At 33.9% G+C, this 21,812-nt stretch overlaps 1 protein-coding gene across 2 annotated transcripts in view; it reads right to left on the bottom strand.

Moving 5' to 3' along the window:
• Nucleotides 1-10,967: 10,967 nt before the first annotated feature.
• Nucleotides 10,968-21,812, bottom strand: part of Vwc2 (von Willebrand factor C domain containing 2) — a 170,728-nt gene continuing 159,883 nt past the window's right edge. For both annotated transcript variants that reach the window (XM_047561833.1, XM_047561834.1), the window contains one exon: nt 10,968-12,391. In XM_047561833.1, the coding sequence (XP_047417789.1) occupies nt 12,240-12,391 (152 nt within the window). In that variant the 3' untranslated portion in view covers nt 10,968-12,239. The remainder of the gene's footprint in view (nt 12,392-21,812) is intronic.

Genomic DNA, 21,812 nt, shown 5'->3' with positions numbered 1-21,812 from the left:
ATGAATGGATATTACTCAGCCATAAAAAAGAATGTACTTATGGCATTTGCTGGTAAATGCATGGTGTTTTAATCAGCTTTTTCATTGCTAAGACCAGAAGATCTGACAATAACAAATTAGGAGGAAAAGTTTATTTTGGCTCAGTTTCAGAGGTTTAGCCCACAGTTGTGTGACTCCATAGCTCTGGGACATAGGAGAGGCAGAACATCATGGCAGAAGGTTGTGGCAGAGGAAAGAAGGTCAGAACATAATGACCAGGAAGCAGAGAGCTCCACTCACCTGTGATAAAATTTAAATCCCACAGGCACATCACCAATGATCTATCTCCTACAACCACACCCTACCTGCTTACGATTGCCACCCAGTTAATCCATATCAGTGAATTAATCCACCAGTTGTGCTATAACTCTCACAATCTGATCATTTCACCTCTGAACCTTCTTGCATTGTTCTTACATATGAGCTTTTAGGGAACACTTTGTTATCTAAGCCATAACAAATAGAACTGAAGAACATCATGCTAAGTGAAATAAGTCAGATAGTCAAGGATCCAGGGTTTCCTCTCATAGGCAGAAGCTAGATCAAAGTAAGGAAAAAAAAGTGTGGGATGTGGAATTCTATGAAGGGAGATCAGTGGAGTTAGGGGATTGAGGGAAAAGGAGGAGGGATGGGAAAAGAGAGGAACTACTGAATGAAATTGACTAAATTATGCAATGTACATATGTGAATATACCACAATGAATTTCACCTGTATGTATATCTATAAAGCACCAATTAAAAAAAAACAATAAATAAATAGAAGGAAGATCAGTAGAGTAGAGGAAGGGGACCAGGAGGAAGGCATGGAAAAAAAGTACTGGGGACTGCAATGGAGTGAATTTTATTCCATGTGTATATGATTAAGTCAAAATGAACACTATTATGTAAAACTATAACGCACTAATAGCATTTTTAAAAAGCATTAGTAAATATTAATCTTGGTAAGTTACAAACGTATACTATAATAACCTTTAGGGCACTCATTTTGTTTATGGAATTCTAAGTTGATAGTTCTTTTCCTTCAGCATACTGGAAATTTTCAACCAATTTCAGATATCCATGGTTTCCTTTGACATTCATTGTTAGTAGAATTGTTTTGTCTGGAATCTGTGTCCTGTGGCTGCTTCTGGGATTTACATTTTTTTTCTTAACTTCACTGTAGTCTGCCACTTGAAAATTCTTCATTGGATTGTTGTCTTTCATCAACTTTAAAAGATTATCAGCCATTATCTTTTCAACTATTACTTTTCTGTTCTGCTCCATCCTGCCCTTTCTCACCTTCTGGAACTTCAGCTAACTGTGCAGTATATTCTTTTCTCTCATGCATTTTCTGCCTGTGCTTCTTTTGATCTGTCTTCCAATGCACTGTTCTCTCTGAAGCTGTGTCTATTTTTGAGGTTGAACCTATTCACGAGTCTTTCATTTCAGCTCTTGTCATTTATACAATTCTTACTTCATTCTTCTCAGTTTTGCTATGTCAGTTTAGATTTCTAATCCTCTGTTGAAATTTCCAGTTTTTTCCTGTAGTCTTTGAATACATGTATAGTCTAGATGTCATTATCCCATCATTGGGAGATCCTGTGTTTCTCTTCCTTTTGTTCTATTGTTCTTTATTTTTGTTCCTTGCTCCTGTGTGTCTCTTTAGCTTTGAGAATATGTAAGGTATTGTTCTTGGAAAAGGTTTGTAATTAATTTAGGACCAAAGACTATCTTCTTCCAGAGTCGAGTCTGGAGGCACCAATGAACTGGGGTTACTGTGATCTAGTTTCAGCAGTTCAGGTTTTCTGGGGTAATCCACTGATTCAGAGATGGTCTTCTGTTCAGAGGAGGCCTGGTTCACCCTCAGATCACCTGCAGCCCATGGCGGCCACAAACTGAAGTATGGAAAGGTTACCAAGGCTTCATACTTGGAGTACCTTGACTATAAATTTTGCCACTGTTAACTCTTGAAATATCAAAAAGTGCTCTTCAGTTCCTCAGCATACTATTCCAAGTAGAAGATATATTCCAGGCAAAAATGCTCAGAATGCCAGATTGAGCTTGAATTTGGGCTTTTCCAGGTTCTTAGTCTGATGGGGATTTTTCTCCCCTAAATTTTGAGTCCTCTCTTCAAGAAGAAAGGCATATTACTTTCCCGTTTTACCAGGCCCTTGTCAGAAGGATTCTTCTAAATTACCCCCTCTTCCATCTCAGGTGTGTGACATGCTTAGCTTTAAAAAGGAAATTTTTTTTTGTTTTCATATTCCTAAGACTTTCTCTAAGCTACAGCTGAAGAGTGGTTCCATAAAAATAATCCAAATTTAAGATATTTATTTACCATTGGTTCATATTTCTAGAAACATAGTTTAATGATCATTACATTTACTTTTTGAAATGACATTAAAAATGTATGATCTATCAAAATGTATAAATGCATTCTACTGTCATGTATAACTAATTAGAACAAATAAAATTTAAAAAATTTTAAGTGTATTATTACAATACCATGATTATATTATAGATGACTTCACTGTGAAGCCCTGTCCATTTTTCATTTAAATAACAGAAACAAAATTTATATATCTGAGTAAGTCTTAAGAATTCTATGTAAATATAATATATTCAGATATATTCAAAATATTTGAAGCATTGTCAGTATTTTAAGACATTTTATTGATCTTGATTAAAGTACTTTAAAAGGCTAAAATATATCAAAAAGTTCTCTTAAATGTGACTCTACCTGGAAAGGCAAAAGTCCAATTTAATAAATATTTTATTTTGTAAATCAGTTCAACCCACATACCCATTCAACAACACATACAAATTTGACCTTATTATATAAATTCAGCTCTTCATTAAATGAAGGTGTTACAAAAAACATTTTTTCTGGCATATATACCATATAAATGGGATAAAACTAGGATATTATGTAAATCATATTTCATAAATTTAAACATATGTGAATAGAGTATAAAAATGAGCCCTAATTTGTTTACTTGATTGGAATCTTCAAAATATTTTAATTTCAGCCTTCTCATATTTCCAGCATATTAGGTAATAAAAACTTATATAAACCTTGAGTTTTATAAATACTATCTGACCTAGTCTGTGTTTCCAAATAGTCACTTATTTAATCCTCTCAGGAAGTGGTTGAGTTCCTGTTCCCATTTTAAGAATGAGTATTCTTGAACTACAAAGAGGTTGGTAAGGTGCACTAAATAAGCAACCAATAAGTGGTAGAACTGGGGGTAGAACCAGACCACCAAAGGCCAAAATATTTACCAAGTTACATTAAATCAGAGATTGCAAATGTCTGTTCAGAATATTTATGACATAAATGTTAAACAGCCTTTATTTCTGGAGATCATGATTTTATCGATATGGAATAAAGCCAAGGCCAGGGATGGCAACGTTTAGCCTTTAATCTCCTAATCTCTCTACTGGGACCCATACCCATCCATCCAACCAAGAGATTCCCACCATGTTTCCTGAAAACATTATGAACATTCACTTTCAATTAATTCCCTCTCCTCTTTTCTCCAAACCTGAAATTCCTTTGCTATCTTGAACATGAGCCCAATATTCTCCATTGGTCTGATACACAGGAAAAATGGTAATGAGCAATTTATTTATTGTTATCCTTGGTAGATAATATTGATGTTGTCTGATCAACTTGTATAGAATGTGAATAATTTCATCAGTGAACTTAAAAATATATCATTTTCACAGTTGACAGAAAATTGTAATTCATAAATGTAATAAATGTATTCATTTAATATATTTTTCCTATAATATTTAAAAAAATAAAAACAATACTATGATATCTGCTACATGGTGGAACATCACATAGCTGCTAAATCATGCCATTTTAAATGATTTGTTTTTGAATTTTCAAATACTATTATCTATGGAATAAGTATTTAAAATGTTTTAACAAATCATAAATAATAGCACAAATATGTTTGTATATTTATACACATGCTTATAGCTATGTGCAAATAGTTATATAGACTTATGTAGCTATATTTACATAGACAAATTAGAATGACAAAGTCCAGAGAGTATAATCCCCCTCCTCTCCCATGCACTTTTCGCTGCTTAATGTCCAACTTTGATTTCTGACCTAAAAGGAATTTCTAACCAGTGATCCTTACTTCATTTGCCTTTTGTTTTATTTAGATCCCACTATGTTATATCTACTTTTCGATTTCAGTGAATTCAAAGGATACTTGTTTAACCATTTGTATAAATGCATGCATTTATAGAAAGAAAAACTCCCAGCTGGAAAATTTAGGTAATTCTTTTCTCACTCAAAAAACAATTTTTAAAATTATTTTCCTTTTTTATTTTTAAGAAGGGGATTCATTAAGTATTAAGTTTTTTGAGTTTATAAATCAGACTGTTTCAATGTTTCTGTCACACCTCTGAATATCTTCATTACTGTAATTTTTGATATTTCCATATCCAAAATTAATTACCCCATTAACTTTCTCTCTTGATTACCATATAGCATTGTTAGTCCTTTCAAGAATACTTTTGCTTTGTATTGTACTAAATAAGCCTGTTATGTATCTTTTAAAGACATCTACATTCTTGACTTAGAGGACCCATTTTGATTCTCACTTAAGGGCTGTTATTTTTAACACACATGTACATGTGTAGGTGTATATATGTGTACATCTAAGGCATCAATTGGCCATAATTAATCTACAACCCACAGAAAAAGATATATAGGAAATAATATTTTTGTATCAAGCACCTTTATTGCAATGATGCCTTTTTTAAAATAGGAAAGTAGTTTTTGAGAGAAAATAGGACCAGTGGGTATGTGGCCACTGTTATTGGAGGGAAGCTCCCTGTCCACCAGCCATGTCCACCATCACTTTTTTTTTTTTTTGATAGGGGACAGTTTTTGTTTTTGAGAAATAACAGACACTTTGAAGTCACAAACGTATCATTATGTAATATGGTCAGATTGATTTTACAATTAATTTGTATTAATTAAACTGAAATTTATGAATTTTAAAGAAGAAAAAAAATATATATAGGCTATATAAAGTAGGCACTTAATATTTTCTCTTTTGGAACTGGGGATTGAACCCAGGGGTACTTGACAACTGAGCTACATCCCCAGACCTTTTTAATATTTTATTTTGAAACAGAGTCTCATTAGATTGCTCAAGGCCTCACTGAATTGTTGAGACTGGCTTTAAGCTCTCGATCCTCTGCCTCAGCCTCCTAAACTGCTGGGATTATAGGCATGTGCCACTGCTCCCAGTTGCACTTAATTTTTTTAAGTCACTGATACCATCTAACATTAACTTCATAATTTTATCACTAGCTGCTGTATATCAGGAGGTAGCAACATTTGGTTACAATTCTAAATGTCAATATTAATATGTTAATGACTTTAATGCAAAAGTTCAAAATAATATGCAGTGCTGTCACTTTCTTTTATTAGCTTAAGGTCTTCAGTGGGTATGCTAGACCAAGAGCTCTTTGAGCTCTAAGACAGAACATTACTTAATCACCCAGACCTAAACTATATTTGACACTAGAATGTAAACAATAAATATCCGTAGAATGGAATAAATGATTGGATAAGGTTAGCAGCTGCTTATCTAGGAAAACAGTGTTATCCATACTAACCCTGAGTATGCCCCTTGAAGACAGTAGAATTTTCTGGGATTGGAAAATAGTGAGAATTAGCCTCAGTCCGTCACCGAAATTTGGATAAGAAACCCACTAAGTGCAAATTTTCTCACTGAAATGGCAGAGTTGATAAGAGGAAAAAATCAGATAAGAGAATTTAAAATTGTAGTGTTTGTCATGATTATTACCTAATAAATGATAGTTTATTAGCTTCAGGAAGCTAATATGATTCATAACATCATATTTTCTAAGTTTTGTTACAAATAAAAATGGCTAAACAAGAACATATAAAGCACTACTGATGGTTAAGAACAATTTTAACATGAGATCTAGATATAGTTAGGAATCAAAATACATGACAAACATTTAGAGTAGAGAGGTCCACAGGATTTTTGGAGAAGCTACATTTTACTTTAGCAAATATCAAGAGTGCCATGGTTGAATTAGGAAAATATGTTGTTCATTCTGTATATTTCTGGGAATTGAATGAAAGGGTAGTTTTGAAATTCTAATTTCTTGTGTCCCTGATATGAAAGCAAATGAATAGACTTCAAATTAGACTCTGGTGAAAATCAGTCATGTTCTTAATCCCTTATTTACTAGACTGAATCTTGAGGCTGTTTCTAAACTTCCTTGAGCTTTCATTTATTTACCTTTCTGCAAAGGGGACATTGTTACCCAGTATTTGTGGGAATCCTGAAGTTAGAAGAGATATACCATAGTTATTAGCTTATGCTATACATTTATTGATTGCCTAAACGCAGATGTTTTAAAAATATGAAGACATTGCTTATTGGATATTTTTCACTTTTCTTCCATTTTAATTGTGAGAATTACATGCTAAGGAAGTGAATAATCCTTGAAAACAAATAGAAATAAAAATATAATTGTATTTGTTTCAAAATGTAAATATAATGAAAATTAGAAATGAATATTCTCACAAATTTATTTGGAAACAATTCTGTTGAAATTTAAATTCCAGGAATTAAGAAAATAAGAAATATTAATTAAGAAAATTTTCATAAATATTATGAAAATTTAAGTAAAACTTTGGAAATGTTTATACTTAGTGCAAATTGAATTAGAAATTAAGATGGCAATATTTACAATTGTCTTTAGTTATCAGGTTGCATCAATAACATCCTCAAATGACATCAGGTATTTTCTTTAAATAACTCTGTGCCTATATAATGGCTCAGTCATGGAATTTATTTACTTTTGTGAACATAACAGGTAGGGGTGAATGAGTATACATTTCTTAGATCACAGGCAGCCCATGAGCCAAACATTTGGAGCACATTTTCATTTAATTTTTCATGTTTTTAAAACTTTGAGTGAACACTCTCAGCCTGATTGCCAGTGTCACCTAATATTCAATGGAATTTATTCACTTAAAAATTAGGTGTTTGGACTTAGTTTCTTTCTGTGTTCTTTTTTATGTGCGTGTGTGTGTGTGTGTGTGTGTGTGTGTGTGTGTAAGCTAAAATGATAGCCAATGTTTGGCAAAATTCATAGTAAAATTTGACATTTGTGTTGATAACCATCACTTTTGAGTACTTTTCCAACAGGCTAAGGAAACTGCTATATTTCTTCCTAGATAACTCATTTTATTGATTTATTTTATCAGTCCCCTATATACCTATTAAGGTGTTTGCTATATAGAAAAATTACAATATGCAGAAATTTTCAAAATCATAAAATTTAAGATGTCTATTTCGGAAACTGAAAATAAGCAAGTAAATATCAAAACTGTAAACTTGACTTCTTTTATCATTAATAGGTATGTGTCTCTTCATTATAAAAAATTTTCTTCAGTACCAGAACTTTTACTCCAAAACCAATATAGTTTTTCCTGACTTCATCAGAAATGCTCAGTGGTTACCATAGTTCACTCTAAACTATTACAGTGCAACATTGGGGAATTTGTTGTGTTCCAGGTGGTTATGTCCTGGATTTTTGAGATTTGCAAGTTAAGTGAGAGAACAAAAGACAACAGGGAAGGCAAATGATAGTGGGAAGTTATATCTGTCTATCTTAAGCAAGTACCTATGTATTAACAGGTTGAATTCAATTCACCAGGCCTTCAACATAAAGATACTAGGTGAAGTTTGGGCAACTGAATATCCCATAATATAAATTAAATTTACAAATAATAGAGCAAACACATAAGATTAACTATAATGCAAAGTATATATTATTTTTAAACCATATACTAAAGCAGGACACCAAATTAGTGCTGACAGGAACATAGAGTGACAGTTCAGTTAAAGACCACAGACGCTGTATTATAAGCAATGGCACTAATGTTGTACATTGAAAAAATGGCTACCATCTCAACATGCTGAGAAGGATCCATGGAGCAAAATCTGGGGAAGTATAGACTGTTGTCAGATTAGGGTCTGGATATTGAGGACCTTTAGCTAGTGGTATATTGGGTCCTGGTGTAGACCTGAGCTTAATTTTGAAGATATTAGTCTACCATACTGAGGAGGTTGACTGTAAACTTCTGTGTGCAATTGGAATCCTCAAAATAAAGAATTCAATTAAAAATGAGATCTTTGTTTAGAATACTAAAATAGTAAAGAGGTTAGTTTTGAGTTAAAAGTTGGTGTTAAGTATGCTCTTTCATCTCCACTGTGGAACAATGAGAACTAGAGCTTTGGAAGTGCAGCTGGAATGTGAAAAATTATGTACTTTGTAAATGTAAAAATGCATTTATATTAGAATAAATGAATTGCTCTCTAAATATAATTATTCAGGATAAATTACTACATCAGTCATTGACAGATGCTGCTAGTGGGAAAAAATAAATAGTAAGTGAGTAGGTACAGTAAGAAGTTGTTACAAATTATATGGGCCAAAAAAAGCACAGAATATGGCACCAGTGGTGCTTATTTGTATTTTTGATTCTTCCCAGTATTCAGATGGAATACTATCTAAACTACTTTTCTTTATTATGTTGGGTTAGCGAAAATGCCTGACTTTAAACAAACATAAAAGTAGACTTGATTTCTTGCCTACTGAAGCAAATGTAGTGAATTATTAATATTGGTAGCCCATGCTTTATGTCTATAATTTTGTTTTCTCTATGTTGAAAGAGTGTCTATTTAGAATAATGGATTTAATTTCCAACAATGCTTGTTTGAAATAGTGTATATTGTATGTTTCCAATGAATGTATACATTAAAGAAACATTTCACTGCTTGAACTCAAAACCAAAAATAGAAAGTGTGTGAATTTTCTGAAAATTTTAAGATTTTAAAACATTGTATACATACAACATTATGCTGGGAAAGTGGATAGAAGCACTGCTTAAATATACTGTATTTACGATGTCATAAACTTAAAAATGGATGAGAATTCATCCTTAACATGTTTTATTACATAAGATATGATATGTAAATATTAAAAGTTTATGAGTAATCAAATTAAAATTAGGTTCACAGCATATAAACTCCTTGAAGTCAAGGATACTCCGGTCTCTCCATTTATACTAGCTACAATACCACTGGGGAGTCCTTACCACATGGTTCCTACATCTACTGTTTTTTTGCACACAAGAATGACATATACTTTTTTGAAAGTATTTTACCTAAGACCTCTGTGAAATGCATATGAAAGTACTGAAAAGCCCACCCCAAAAGGAAATATGTCCTATGGATGAAAGATACTTGAAAACTTCTAAAATATCAGACATCATTTCCAGAACCATTCTGTAGTTTCCATAAGTAGCTTCATATAGGAGTTTGAAATAAATTCATATAATACATTTGTAAGCACAATTTCCTTTTTTATTTGAATAAACCATCTAACAATTATTCAGTATTTGTAGAGCAAGCCGGTTGGAATTTGTAGAATTAGGGTTTTCCAAAAACTTCTGAGCTTGAATTCTGAGGCTATTTTAATACTATGTTCAAACCATTATATTTTGTAATCAGATAACTTGGGCTTATACTATCCTCTTTTTATTATGTAGTTATTGATCATGCTTATTGAATAGAACAATTTAGTGAAAATCTCAGTGAAGAATTCTGTAGGAACAGAGGGAATGAAAAGCAAATGTCTACCTGAGAGAGCTATGTAGATATGAATTATCTGCAAGAAGATGAGTAGCTTTTATACAACAACAATGCAGATCATTGCATTGTTATTTAGTATGTGCAATGTCAGTCATCCAAATCCTGCCATGTTTGGTGTATGTACTGTTCCTTATGTGAAGAGACAAGTGAGAGGGTTGAAATGGAGACAGGAGGAGAGATACATCAGGGCCATAGCAGCCACTGATCTCCAGCCCCAGGAGTGGTTGAGGCAATTGTGACCCCAACACTTTAGAATGAGTGAAACTCAATTTCCCTATATGATTCTGTATTCACTCTTTATGCAACAAGATACTAGGTTTCCTGCAATTCTCCAAGCATCTAAGTTTCTTAGCACTGCCATTGTTTCGGAGCTCATTGTCCATTTTGAGAGTGATTGTATTCCCAATAGAAATAGGAAGACTTCACTTTGTAGACTGAGGCTCTAACCCCATTGTGTTTTGTGGGGAGGGAAAAGGCTACCTATTTGCTGTTGGACATAGCTCAACAGTCCACCTACCCAAGGGGTATAGGGTCATTTGTTGGCATAATGGTAACTTTATATAACCTTGTCTCAGAAAAACTACCACTGAATAATGGAGGAATAGCTAATATGTAGCAGTCTTTAATAATAAATGTTAAGTTTTAGAAAGCTGATCATACCTGAGAGCAATTAGCTAATAATTCCCCTGAGTATTTTCATGAAATCTATATGCATTTTAATATACTTGGCTTCAGATGTTCTTTATAAACAATACAAGCCTGTGTAAATGTCCTGGTGATTTGGTTAGTGGTGGCTTCACATTTACTAAGGTCTGCAATACTTCAACTTTTCACTGATGGCAGATGTACAAATTTTATTGAATATTATTTTTAATTAATGAATTTTTAATATAATGAGTGCCTTTTCCTTTTTTTTTTTTTTTTGTACTCTACACTCCTTTTAGTAAACTTTTCTAATCACCATTTCATGGTCTTCAGTTTGACTCCTAATACAATAACACAATTTTTTATTCCAGTTATGCCTGAGACCAAAAGCATGTGAAGGTGAGAAACCACTCCTTATTCTTTTTTTTGTAATTGTAATCCTTTGTGCTAAATAGGTGCTTAATTCAGAATTTTGGAATAAATTAATCTATAGAAAAAGAACTTCTAAAGTTTAAAATAGTGGTTTCAGTTTTGCTTTTTTCACCCTACACTTATTAAGACCCTGACTACCTCCTTCATCAAAGTGCCAAGTGCTGATGTGATCCATATATGGAACTATTCTCTAATTACAAAAACTGGTCAGATCAGCAACACTGTGCAGTGGCCTCTTTTATTCCCTGTCCAAATGAAGAGAAAAAAAATTGTTTTGGGATCATATATAAACACAGGAAATTTTTAGAGTACACTTGACCTTCAGCTTTGTTTCAACATAATTGAACAAAAGAAATGCTTTCTCACTCTGCTCTTAATGGCAGATGAATACAGGGCTACTATTCAGGATCTTACTGTGTATATTATGGAGGATGGATGCTTCATTCCCATTAGTAATATGACCACACTGAACTGAGAGTGGTGATATCTGTACCACATTTACTTTTCAATTATAAACTTGTACAGAATTCTCCTTAAATTTCTTCCAGATAATCAAAGGATTCTTTGATTTTGTAGCATGCTTCAGCTTGATAGAACAATCATACAAATTTTCCATCCTAACCTAGTCCTCATTTTAGGAAATGAAATATCGTCATGCTTAGAAGAGAAGGTAACAAAAATGAAAATGAAACATGTATGCATTTATTTATGGTTCACAACATAGGAGATCTGTAAGAAGTGAAAAAATGTGTTATAATCTTTTATACCTGCATTTCCCAAATGATTGAGAATAAACTAATAAAAGCAATATGTAATTATAAGAAGGTAACATTATGTTTATGTGAATTAGACTATGTCTTCTAGGGATGAACATCAGATAGATGTCTGTAATTAAATAGAATTTGGACAAGGTTTCAATAGAAACCAGTCCTATTATGATCCATTAGTGGATGCACTATTCTGTGTGAAGGTGTGAAGGGGGACAGGCAACCCTTAGCATCCCCATGTGATGCAATCAGAACTGACAAAGATATGCAGGTACACAGTGAGGACGGTTGACAACACAGCATTTTTAATCTGTATCTATAGAAAACATTTATATAAGCTCTCTAATAGAGGGATTATAGAAATACATTTATTATATAATAGTGTACTTCAGTGTACTTACTGTGAAAATAGCACATTTATTTAGAGAGGGATTTTATGCCCAAAGTTCGTGTTGCTGTTTTGAAATACATCCATTTCCTTCTCTTGCAGTATTTGTTACCAAGAAAAGCAAATGTACCAACCATTCTCCATGATTCCTTATCAAAAGTCTTCTCCTTTTGATTGTTATTTCCCAGAGTCATCTAGAATGTTCACATCAGTAAAATAGTCTAGAAAAATGTGAGAGTTTTTTATATTGTGAAGTGTCTACATCTGCCTGCATTCATGTCTTGTGCACATGGCCTGCCGCTCAATTCTCCATGTTCCTTCCTCGTAAGTACAGTGACATATGGTGCATTCGTCCGTCTTCACTTCTCTGCCAGCTGGAATGACAGCAGTTTCTGCAAAGCAGTTTGGACCTGAAATGCAGAAGAACATTTCATACTAAGTGTGTGCATAAATATATAATCAATATAATTAGGTAATTAGCATTACAGTATATATTTTTTTCACTCTCTTTTATGAAGGACAGTGAGAAAGTCATAACTTGAGTGAAATGAAGTACTCTCCCTTTTTCTTCTGAAATGAAATCAATGTATTTAAAATTTTATGAGTGACAATGCTGTGATTTTCATTAACAGACTATTCCATTTTGGGACCTTATATAGAGGCCACATTTGCAATCACAGATTTAATTCATGCTAAGTAATTATAGGAAAAGCATTATAATTAACTAAGACGTTCAGAGAAGCAGTCATATTCCTCTTGACATTTTTCAGCAGAGCACAAAGAAGAAAACTTCTTCAAATAGCATAAATCCATTGTACTTTCCATATTTCCTGGAGCATGTTTTCAAACTTTATCAGACATTTCAGTAACCTGGAAGACTGTAAAAATCCTAGTTGCCTGTCCCACCCCCAGATATTCTGACTTCCCAGGATTGGAATGGGGCCCAAGAATTTGCCCAACTAAGTTCCTTAGTTGATGTGGATGCTGTTGGTTTGGAATCACACTGTGATAAGCACATTCTTAGCATGTTCTAGGAGTATACCTTCAACAATCTTCCATAAGAACGGAGGATCTCTGTAACTCAATTAACATTGATTATAACTTTGTCAAGCAATAAAGATGTCACATCCATACTTCACTCCATGAGTAAAGTCAATTAGTGAAGAAAATTAGTATCAGAACAATTTCCAATGTGAGTTGAAACTAATTTAAAAAAATTATCAGCTTTATGTTGTAGTTCATACACCTACAACTGCTCTGCCTCCAAAACCCATCTAAAATTCAAAAATAAGTAATCACTGCAGCCTAAATAAAGGCCCCAAATTTCTTTGCTTCTTAAGTCTTTGAAGATGTGCTCACAACCAAACCATGTTCAATTATAATGGGTGAAATCATCAAAGACATAAAAAAGGTTAATTTGCAAAATTTTTGAAATTAATCCAAAAAGGTGATAGAATAAAAATCATGGCATTTATACTTCTAAACAGTCTAAGTCACACTTTCTTGTTGTTTTTCAAATTAGCTCCAGAATGTTGTGCTTTGGACATACACATAAGTGCACATGGGCACTTGACTCTTTTCTTCTTCAATTGAGACACTACTATGAAGTTCTGCCTGTGACCTCGTCTCTTCTCCCTCAGAAACCTGAAAGCTTTACAGTCATTCATCTGGAAATGACTCTCAAAATTTACTACCTCTTTTGAACTCTGGTTTTGTGCTTCCAGAGAGTACCTGTCAGCACTACCTGCTATACCAGGTTGATCATGCCTAGGCTTTATATCTTTTCTAGCTGACATCTGATGAGCTTTATTTACATTAAAGTCAACCATTCATAAGCTTTGGTAAATTTTAATACTTTAAATTGAAGACTCCTCCCTACCTAGAGCCTAGAGCATTAGGCCCTGAACATAGCCCTCTCCTGGTCACCTCCCTTACCACCTTCCTTGGGCTAGGATGAATCTTCCTCTGCTATGTAAGATAAAAGACATACAGTGCCACAGTGATCATTCAGGTGGGACTTACCTTGTGAAAGTGTTCCTAATTGGTCACACTGCCCCTGCACAACACTTGAGATGCCATTGATTTTAATATTAGGCCTGAGCTCTCTGAAATACTTTTTTCTTTCTGTTTACCATCTTTCTTTGTGGAATTTGAGGACATAATCTGCTTCCAATTCATCAAAATATATGGCAGTGTGCTTTTCACATAGAAGCCACACTTTTATAAATTGCTCAGGAAACCTGTATCCTTAAATATAGTTATTTAGAGGTCTCATCTCTAGATAAATTTGGATTAAAAACAACTTAATACTGCCACTTAATAGTTAACTGTGGACTAAATAATGTTTTGTACCTTATGCCAAAGAATCTTGTGAAATAATAGATTTCTCATATCCTTTTGCAAAGGCCAACGAATGTTCTTTCCTGAATTAATCTATGTCAGTGTTAATAGTCATTTCGAAAACTTTTTTGGTGATTATTAGTTTACTTTTTAATATCACTGTTGAGTTTTGGTGTTTATTTTTCAATGTTTTGCAACCAGTGCAATGTTTATTCTTTTTCATGTTTAAATTACCTAAAATTTGGCTAGAGGGAGGCCTGAACTTCAAGCTGGCTCTTGCTTCTTTTTGACATGCTTCTTTAATCAACAGAAGCATTATCAGAAATTATCATTTCTGAACCAACATGATAATTTGAGATCATATTTTCTAAATCTGAAATTAGCACTTTTTCCAAGGGACCCTGATTCCTTTCAGTGGAGATTACATTTAGACCTAAGACCTGAATATTGTATGCATTTATTGTACTGGTCAGACACCGTTTCCAGGCCCTCATCAGAGATGGGCACAGATAGTAATGTACATACAGACTTTTTGAATTGGGAGTTCATAATATATAGTTCAAAAAGTTTTTCTTAGATTATGTGTGTGTGTGTGTGTATTTCTCATCATGAAACACTAAATTTATCAGCTTTACTTATTTAATTTATCTGATAGATTTTAATTATATATGTATTTCTTTTTCTTTTATTTTCTGTCCTTTAAGCCTGGCTTTTGCTGTGTAACTGGGACTACCAGCAGCCACCATGTTATCTTGTGTGACTCATTTGGTACTGAGACTTTTCTTTATTAAAATCATTGACTGAGGTGGAAGTCCCACCCTTGGCCTCCCATGAGGCCTTATGAAACAAAGAGGAGTTGGAAGCTGCTGGATGTGGGTGGGCAACCCAAGCACTGTCAAGTTGCAGCTCCAAGGCCATGCCCAAGAAGAAGAAATGAAAAAATTATTAATATATTCACATATTTTTTAATACTACAGTTACTTTGGATCTACAGTTTGCATAAGGTAATTTTAAAATTATGCCAAAAATGTTATTTTTAATAAATAATAAATACTTATTCTTTGCAATCTTTACAGTGTATTTTGTTTAAAAGTCACTTAAGCTAGGTGCAGTGGTACACACCTGTAATCTCATACACTTAGGAGGCTGAGGCAGGAAGATCACAAAGTTCAAGGTCAGCCTCAGTAATTTAGCAAGGTTCTAAGCAACTTAATGAGAACCTGTCTCAAAATAAAACATAAAAAGGGCCAGGGGATGAAGAGCAGTGGTAAAGTATCCCTGGGTTAAATCCCCAACTGGGAAAAATAAATAACAAATAAAATAAATAAATAAACGAATAAGGTCACTTGATTTCTCCTCAGTATGGTCATGTTAGCAATAACATACAGAGTTAGTTACGTTTGCTTCCATGTGTCCACTGTACCCACTCCTACTCTGTCTACTCCTACCTCTGGCCTTTATTTTCAATATTTTCATCAATTTCGAGTAATGTGTTCTTCTAGTATGACAACTTTTTTTGAAGAATACGAAAATTATTTTCTCAATTTTTTTTTTCAAAATGCAGGATCTTCTTAGCTATTACATACTTTGCTTTTATTCTTCCTTAAGGACTTTTCCCAGCTGATCATTCTGTGTCGGAACAGAGAACCTCTTTATTGTTTATGTCCACATGTGTGCATTTATCATTGTTCAAAATTAGTTCTACTGCTGGGTAGTTTGAAATTGGTCCCTTGCATCTATGAAATGCATACATGTTTAGTGTGTTTTTTATCATCTGCTTCAGGCAAGGAAGAGATATGCAAATTGTTGGGAACTTATTAGTGAAAATTTATTCATGAAGAAAATCAAAAAGCCAACAACAACAACAAAAATCAAATGTTTAAACAAGAATTAAAATACACAAACCTAGAGGCAGAACACAGCAATTGACATTTTGTTTCATATAGGAAAGCTTCTGTTTCACACACTTTTATAGTTTTATATAAATTTCTCTCATGACAAATCATGGTAAATGAATCATGAGGAGAAACACTGATTCTGAGCCTTTCTCATCACAACTTCCACACTGATTGCACTCGAAGGTACTACAAGCATTTGAGATATCAGATATTAAAAAGTAATTCTTGATAAGAACTTTACAGTGATATGATTTATTAAATTCTAACATGTTTATTATTAACCAGATTCATTAGCCCCTTTTAATAATACCTCATAGAACTACACATGCTGATTATGTTAGAAAAACTTATGAAAATGTTTTCGTCTTATGCAGTACCACTGGGGAAGGAGAGGGGTAACATGTACTTCACATTTAGTGTATAAATGTGAACCACTGTGGTTGTGTGTGTGCCCCAAGGCTTCATGTGCTGGAAGCTTGGTTCTCAGTATGGCAACATGAAGAGGTGCCTAATGGGAGGAACATAGGTCACTGCAGGTGTGCCTTTGGAAGGGATTAAGATTGTTCTGGTGAGACCCTTAAGAGGTAGTGGTTATAATAGCCTGAGCCTCACCCTAAATAGCCTTTCTGGCTTCCTGTTTGGTGATGTGATTGATCTTTCTCCCTCCTTCATGGAGTCCCACTATTGTGATGGCCATCCACCATTTGGTTCTCACAGGGACAAACTGGTGCTGGTGTCATGCCCTTAAACTTCTATGACTGGAAAATAACCCTCTTATTTAAAAAATATATATAAAGTACCCTGTCTCAAGCATTTCATTATAGCAACAAAAAAAATGGATTAATATATGAACTGTTAAAGAATTTATGAAGTAAGCTTTTTTCATCTAAAATGACATCAGCCTGAGTAGAGGATCATTCAGATAATTTTAACATAAAATGGCCATTTTGCATTTTTCCTACTTCAAATATTTAGCTTATTATACAGCTGAGGTTACTGTTCTTGTACTTTACAAATTCTTTTGAATCAAGGCCATATAAAATGTTTTCTAAGTCATAAAAAACTCAATATAAATTGAAAATTCCACAACAATTCAATTACTGACCTTTCCTAAAGCTTTCAGTTACATGCAGAATTCCTACAAATAAACAAAGTTGTAAGACTCTTTCAACCAACTTCCTCTGAATATTTGCCCACACACAAATGTGACACAAATTTATTTTATGAAATAGTTTGTAAAAAAAAAAAAACTTGGATTTTGAAATTGTAGAATTAAATCAAACCAAGAAGTTGCAGAGGGGAAACTCATGCACTCTTCACTCAGTTTTCCCCAAAAGTTAGGTCTTCTATAATTATAGAACAATATAAAAAAGAGAAACTGATGAGATGACATACATATATATATATCTATTTTATTTTCTCACATTTTGTGCTATCAGTACCAAATCAAGATACAGAACTGTCCCATCACCACAGAGTTCTCCCTCATGCCACCTTCTAAGGAATGTGTATCTTCCTTCCCCAACAGAACCATTTATGTATTTTTCATATTTACGGTTGTGTTATTAAAAGAACATTATATAAATGGACTCACACAGTAGGTTGGACTTAAAGACTGGCTTTTTAAGGTCAGCATAATGCTCTTGAGAGTCACCTATATGTTAAGCATCAGCAATTAATTCTTCCTTATAGATAAAGTGATGTTCCAAGGTGTTATGGTTTGGATGTGGTGTCCCCTAAAAGCTCACATGTGAGCTAACTCAAGAAGGTTTAGAGGAGAAATGATTGGGTTATAGCCTTAACCTAATCAGTGAATTGATCCCTGATGGGATTAACTGAGTGGTAACTGGAGGTAGGTGCACTGTGGCTGGAGGAAGTGGTTCACTGTGAGTGTGGCTGTGGGGTATATTTGTATCTGGCAAGTGAGACCTCTCTGCTTTCTGATCATCATGTGAGCTGCTTTCCTTCCACCCCACACTCTTCTGCTGTGATGTTCAGTTTCACCTCAAGGCCTGAGGAATGGAGGCAGTTGTCTATGGCCTGAGACCTCTGAAACCATGCACCCCAAAATAAACTTTTTCTCCTCTACAATTGTTCTGGTCAGGTCTTTTAGCACAACTGATTAAAACACAAGGTATGGATATACCACAGTTTAACCAATGACAAAGAAGAACACTTTTTTTTTTCCAGTTTGGAGCTGTTATGAATAAAGTACTATAAACATTCCTGTACCTGCTTTGTGTAAACAGTTTTCACGTCTAAGGGGAACACCTCAGAGTAATTGCTGAATTGTATGGTAGCTGTATGTTTGGTTTTATAAGAAACTACTAAACTATATAGAGTTTGTGAAATCTACAGTCCAACCAGGGATTCAGTTTATTCACATACTTAATCAGCATTTGACCTTATTACAAGTTTTGTTTAGCCATCCTTTTTTTTTTTTTTTTTTTTTTTGGTACTGGAGATTGAACTCGGGAATACTTTACCACTGAGCTACACCCCCAGCCCCCCTCCCCTTTTTTTTTCTTTGATACATAACCTCACTAAGCTACTTAGGGCACCCTAAGTTCCTGAGTCTGACCTTGAACTTGCGATCCTCCTGCCTCAGCCTCCTGATCTGCTTGAATTATAAGTGTGAGCTACTGTGCCCAGCTTTGCTTAGCCATTCTGATAAATGTGTAGTGATAACTCACATTTTTAATTTGTATCTCTCTACTGGTTGGTAATTATCATTTCATATGCTTATTTGCTATTTTATATCTTCACTTGTGAAAGGACTTCATGTTATTAGTCTGTTTTTTAGTTGGCTTATTTGGGTTTTTTTAGTGTTGAATTTTGAATATTCTTTTTGTATTCTACATACTATTCCTTTACCAAATATATGACTTGCATGAATTTTATCCTGTTTTTAGCTTGTCTTCTACCATTTTAACAGGATCTTTTTCAGAGCAAATGTTTTATATTTTAATATATCAATTTTCTTTTTTATAGGTCACACCTTTGATGTCCTAAGAAATCATCAAGAGGCCTATGTCCTAAAGATTTTTTCCTATATTATCTCATAAAAACATTATAGTTTTATAGTTTACATTTAAGTCCATGATCCCATTATAAGATAATTTATGCATAAGAAATGAGGTTTATGTTGAGATGTATATTTACGGATATTCAATTGTCCCAGCACCATTTGTTCAAAGATTATCCTTTTATTTTCTTTTGCTTATTTTGGATTTAACTTGGTCTTCTTTTCCTAGTTTCCTAAAGTAGAAGCTTTGATTATTTATTTTAGATTTCTTCTTTCCCAATATATGCATTTAATGCCATACATTTCCTAGGCACTGCTTTCACTTATCTCACAATTTTGATAAAGTGTTTTCATTTTCCTTTAGTTTTAAATATTATTAAAATTTCCTTGAGATTTCTTCTGGATCCATGTGTTATTTATACATGTACTGTTGAATCTCCAAGTATTTGGGGATTTCTCTGTTATTTTTCTATTATCAGTTTAACACTATTGTAATCTGATTTTCATTCTTTTCAATATGTAGTGGTATGTTTTATAGTCCAGAATTTGTTCTATCTTAGTGAATATTCCATATGATCTTGAGAAAAATGTTTATTCTGCTGTTGTGAGATGAAGAAGTCAATTGATATAGTATTATCCAGTTGAATTCTGATGTACTTCAAGTCAACTATGTTCTCTGATTTTCTACCTGCTAGAAGCATCCAAGTATAATAATGGATTCATTTATTTAGTCTTGTATTTCTGTCACATTTTGCCTCATATCTTTTGATGTTCTAATTGTAGGCAAATACATGTCAAAGATGCTTTCTCTTTCTGCATAATCGATCCCTTTATCATTACATAATACCTCTGCTAGTCTACTATCATATAATATCCCTTGTAACCCTGTAAATATATGCTGCAAATTTATGACAACCACTAAAACTTTTTAAGAAGGAAGGATAACAGATATGCTAAGGAAACAAAAAAATGGAATCATTTTTCTTAAACTGCAAAAGCAGAAAAAGTGTGGAGGACAAAAAAACAGAAACTAAGAATGAAGTTAATGAAAGTTGTAACAAATATGATTGATATTGGCAAAACTACATTAATAATCACTGAATGTCAATGATCTAAATACACCAAGTAAAAGAAAAGAGTTTTTCAGGGTGGATCACAAACAATGCACAACTATTTATTGCTTATAAGACACATCATGAATAAACACACATGTAAATTTAAAGTAAAGAAATGGAGACAGTTGTACCATGCTAACACAAATCAAAAAAATCCAAGTGTAGTGGCACATCCCTATAATCCTAGCTTCTTGGGAGAATGAGCAGGAGAATCCCAAGTTTGAGGCCTCCCTGAGCAACTCAGTGGGTCCCTATCTCAAAAATAAAATAAAAATGGCTGGGGGTATGTGTGGAGAGCTGTGATTCAAACCCTGGTCTTTGATTTCCTCATGGTTGCATTTGTGCTGGGAGCTGACTATGTAAAAGTGCAGGTCAAGATGCCCCCAGTTGCTATGGTAATGCTAGCCAGCATAGCCACACGTGAAGGTGCACAGCTCTGACAGTCGGAACCTTGGATTCAGACACCAACTTGGGGGGTAGAAAATTCTGGGCATAACAAGATGACCTTGATGTCTCAGAAGTTTTACTGCATCCTTCAGACTTTCTGGTCTGTTAAATTTTTCTCACAAATAACCTTCTGATGACAAAACCTATGTATAATTAAATGTACTGAGCTAGCTCTGGTGTCAGTCAAACCTCACTAGGGCTTGGCCGAACCACCTAGCCCCAGCTTTTTCTCTATGTGTTTCTGTCTTTTCTTCATTCGCTCAGTGCACCTCTAGTTCCTGAATTAACAGCCCTGGCATGAGGCCTCTGCAGTTGGTGCCCGAACAGGAACCAGATACAAGGGAACTTCTTAATTGGATTCAGATGTGGGGACACTCCTAAACTAATAGCCATGGCAGACAACGAGAGGCAAGGAGCGAGTTTTTAGATAGGTGTAAAGCATGGGAAATGCTGGATCCAAAGAGAGGGATCTCTATGTTTAGGTTTAAGTCTATGCTTAATTCAAGGAAGGCACAGTTACCAGTTCTTAAAATTTGTAATTGAAACTTGCCCCTGCTTCCCTAAAGAGGGAGAGGTAGAGATATGTACAATTGGTGCCCTGCTTAAAGTGATGCTTAAGGCTCAAGGAATTAAAAAAAAAAAAAAAAAGTGGGGGCAGGGCTCTCCAGAGAAAATAAACTATAGCACCATGCTTTAAGAGAATAATTTTACAAAAGAAAAATTAGTTAAAATGTCTATACCTGAGGTATTGCCTCTCAAAAAAACAGCTTTCCTTACTTTTGAGTTTCTGTTAGATTTCCATCTCTTCTAGGCTTGCATTTAAAATGTAAATTTCAAAGGCCTACAGAGCCTACCAGATTGGTAAGACTTACAATCAGTTAAGACAAAAGAAACAAGTGTCCCTTTTACATCCAAGCTGCTTGGGGTTGGGCTGGTCTGATAGTAGTGGGTAATCAGAACTTATTAACATTAGTGACACTTTTTTAAAAACAAATTCCTCCCTAAT

The sequence above is a fragment of the Sciurus carolinensis genome, chromosome 8 (genome assembly GCF_902686445.1).
Source record: "Sciurus carolinensis chromosome 8, mSciCar1.2, whole genome shotgun sequence".
NCBI classification, from domain to species: Eukaryota; Metazoa; Chordata; class Mammalia; order Rodentia; family Sciuridae; genus Sciurus; species Sciurus carolinensis.
Note: the sequence above shows the minus strand (reverse complement) of the source record. Positions and strands in the feature narration are given on the sequence as shown.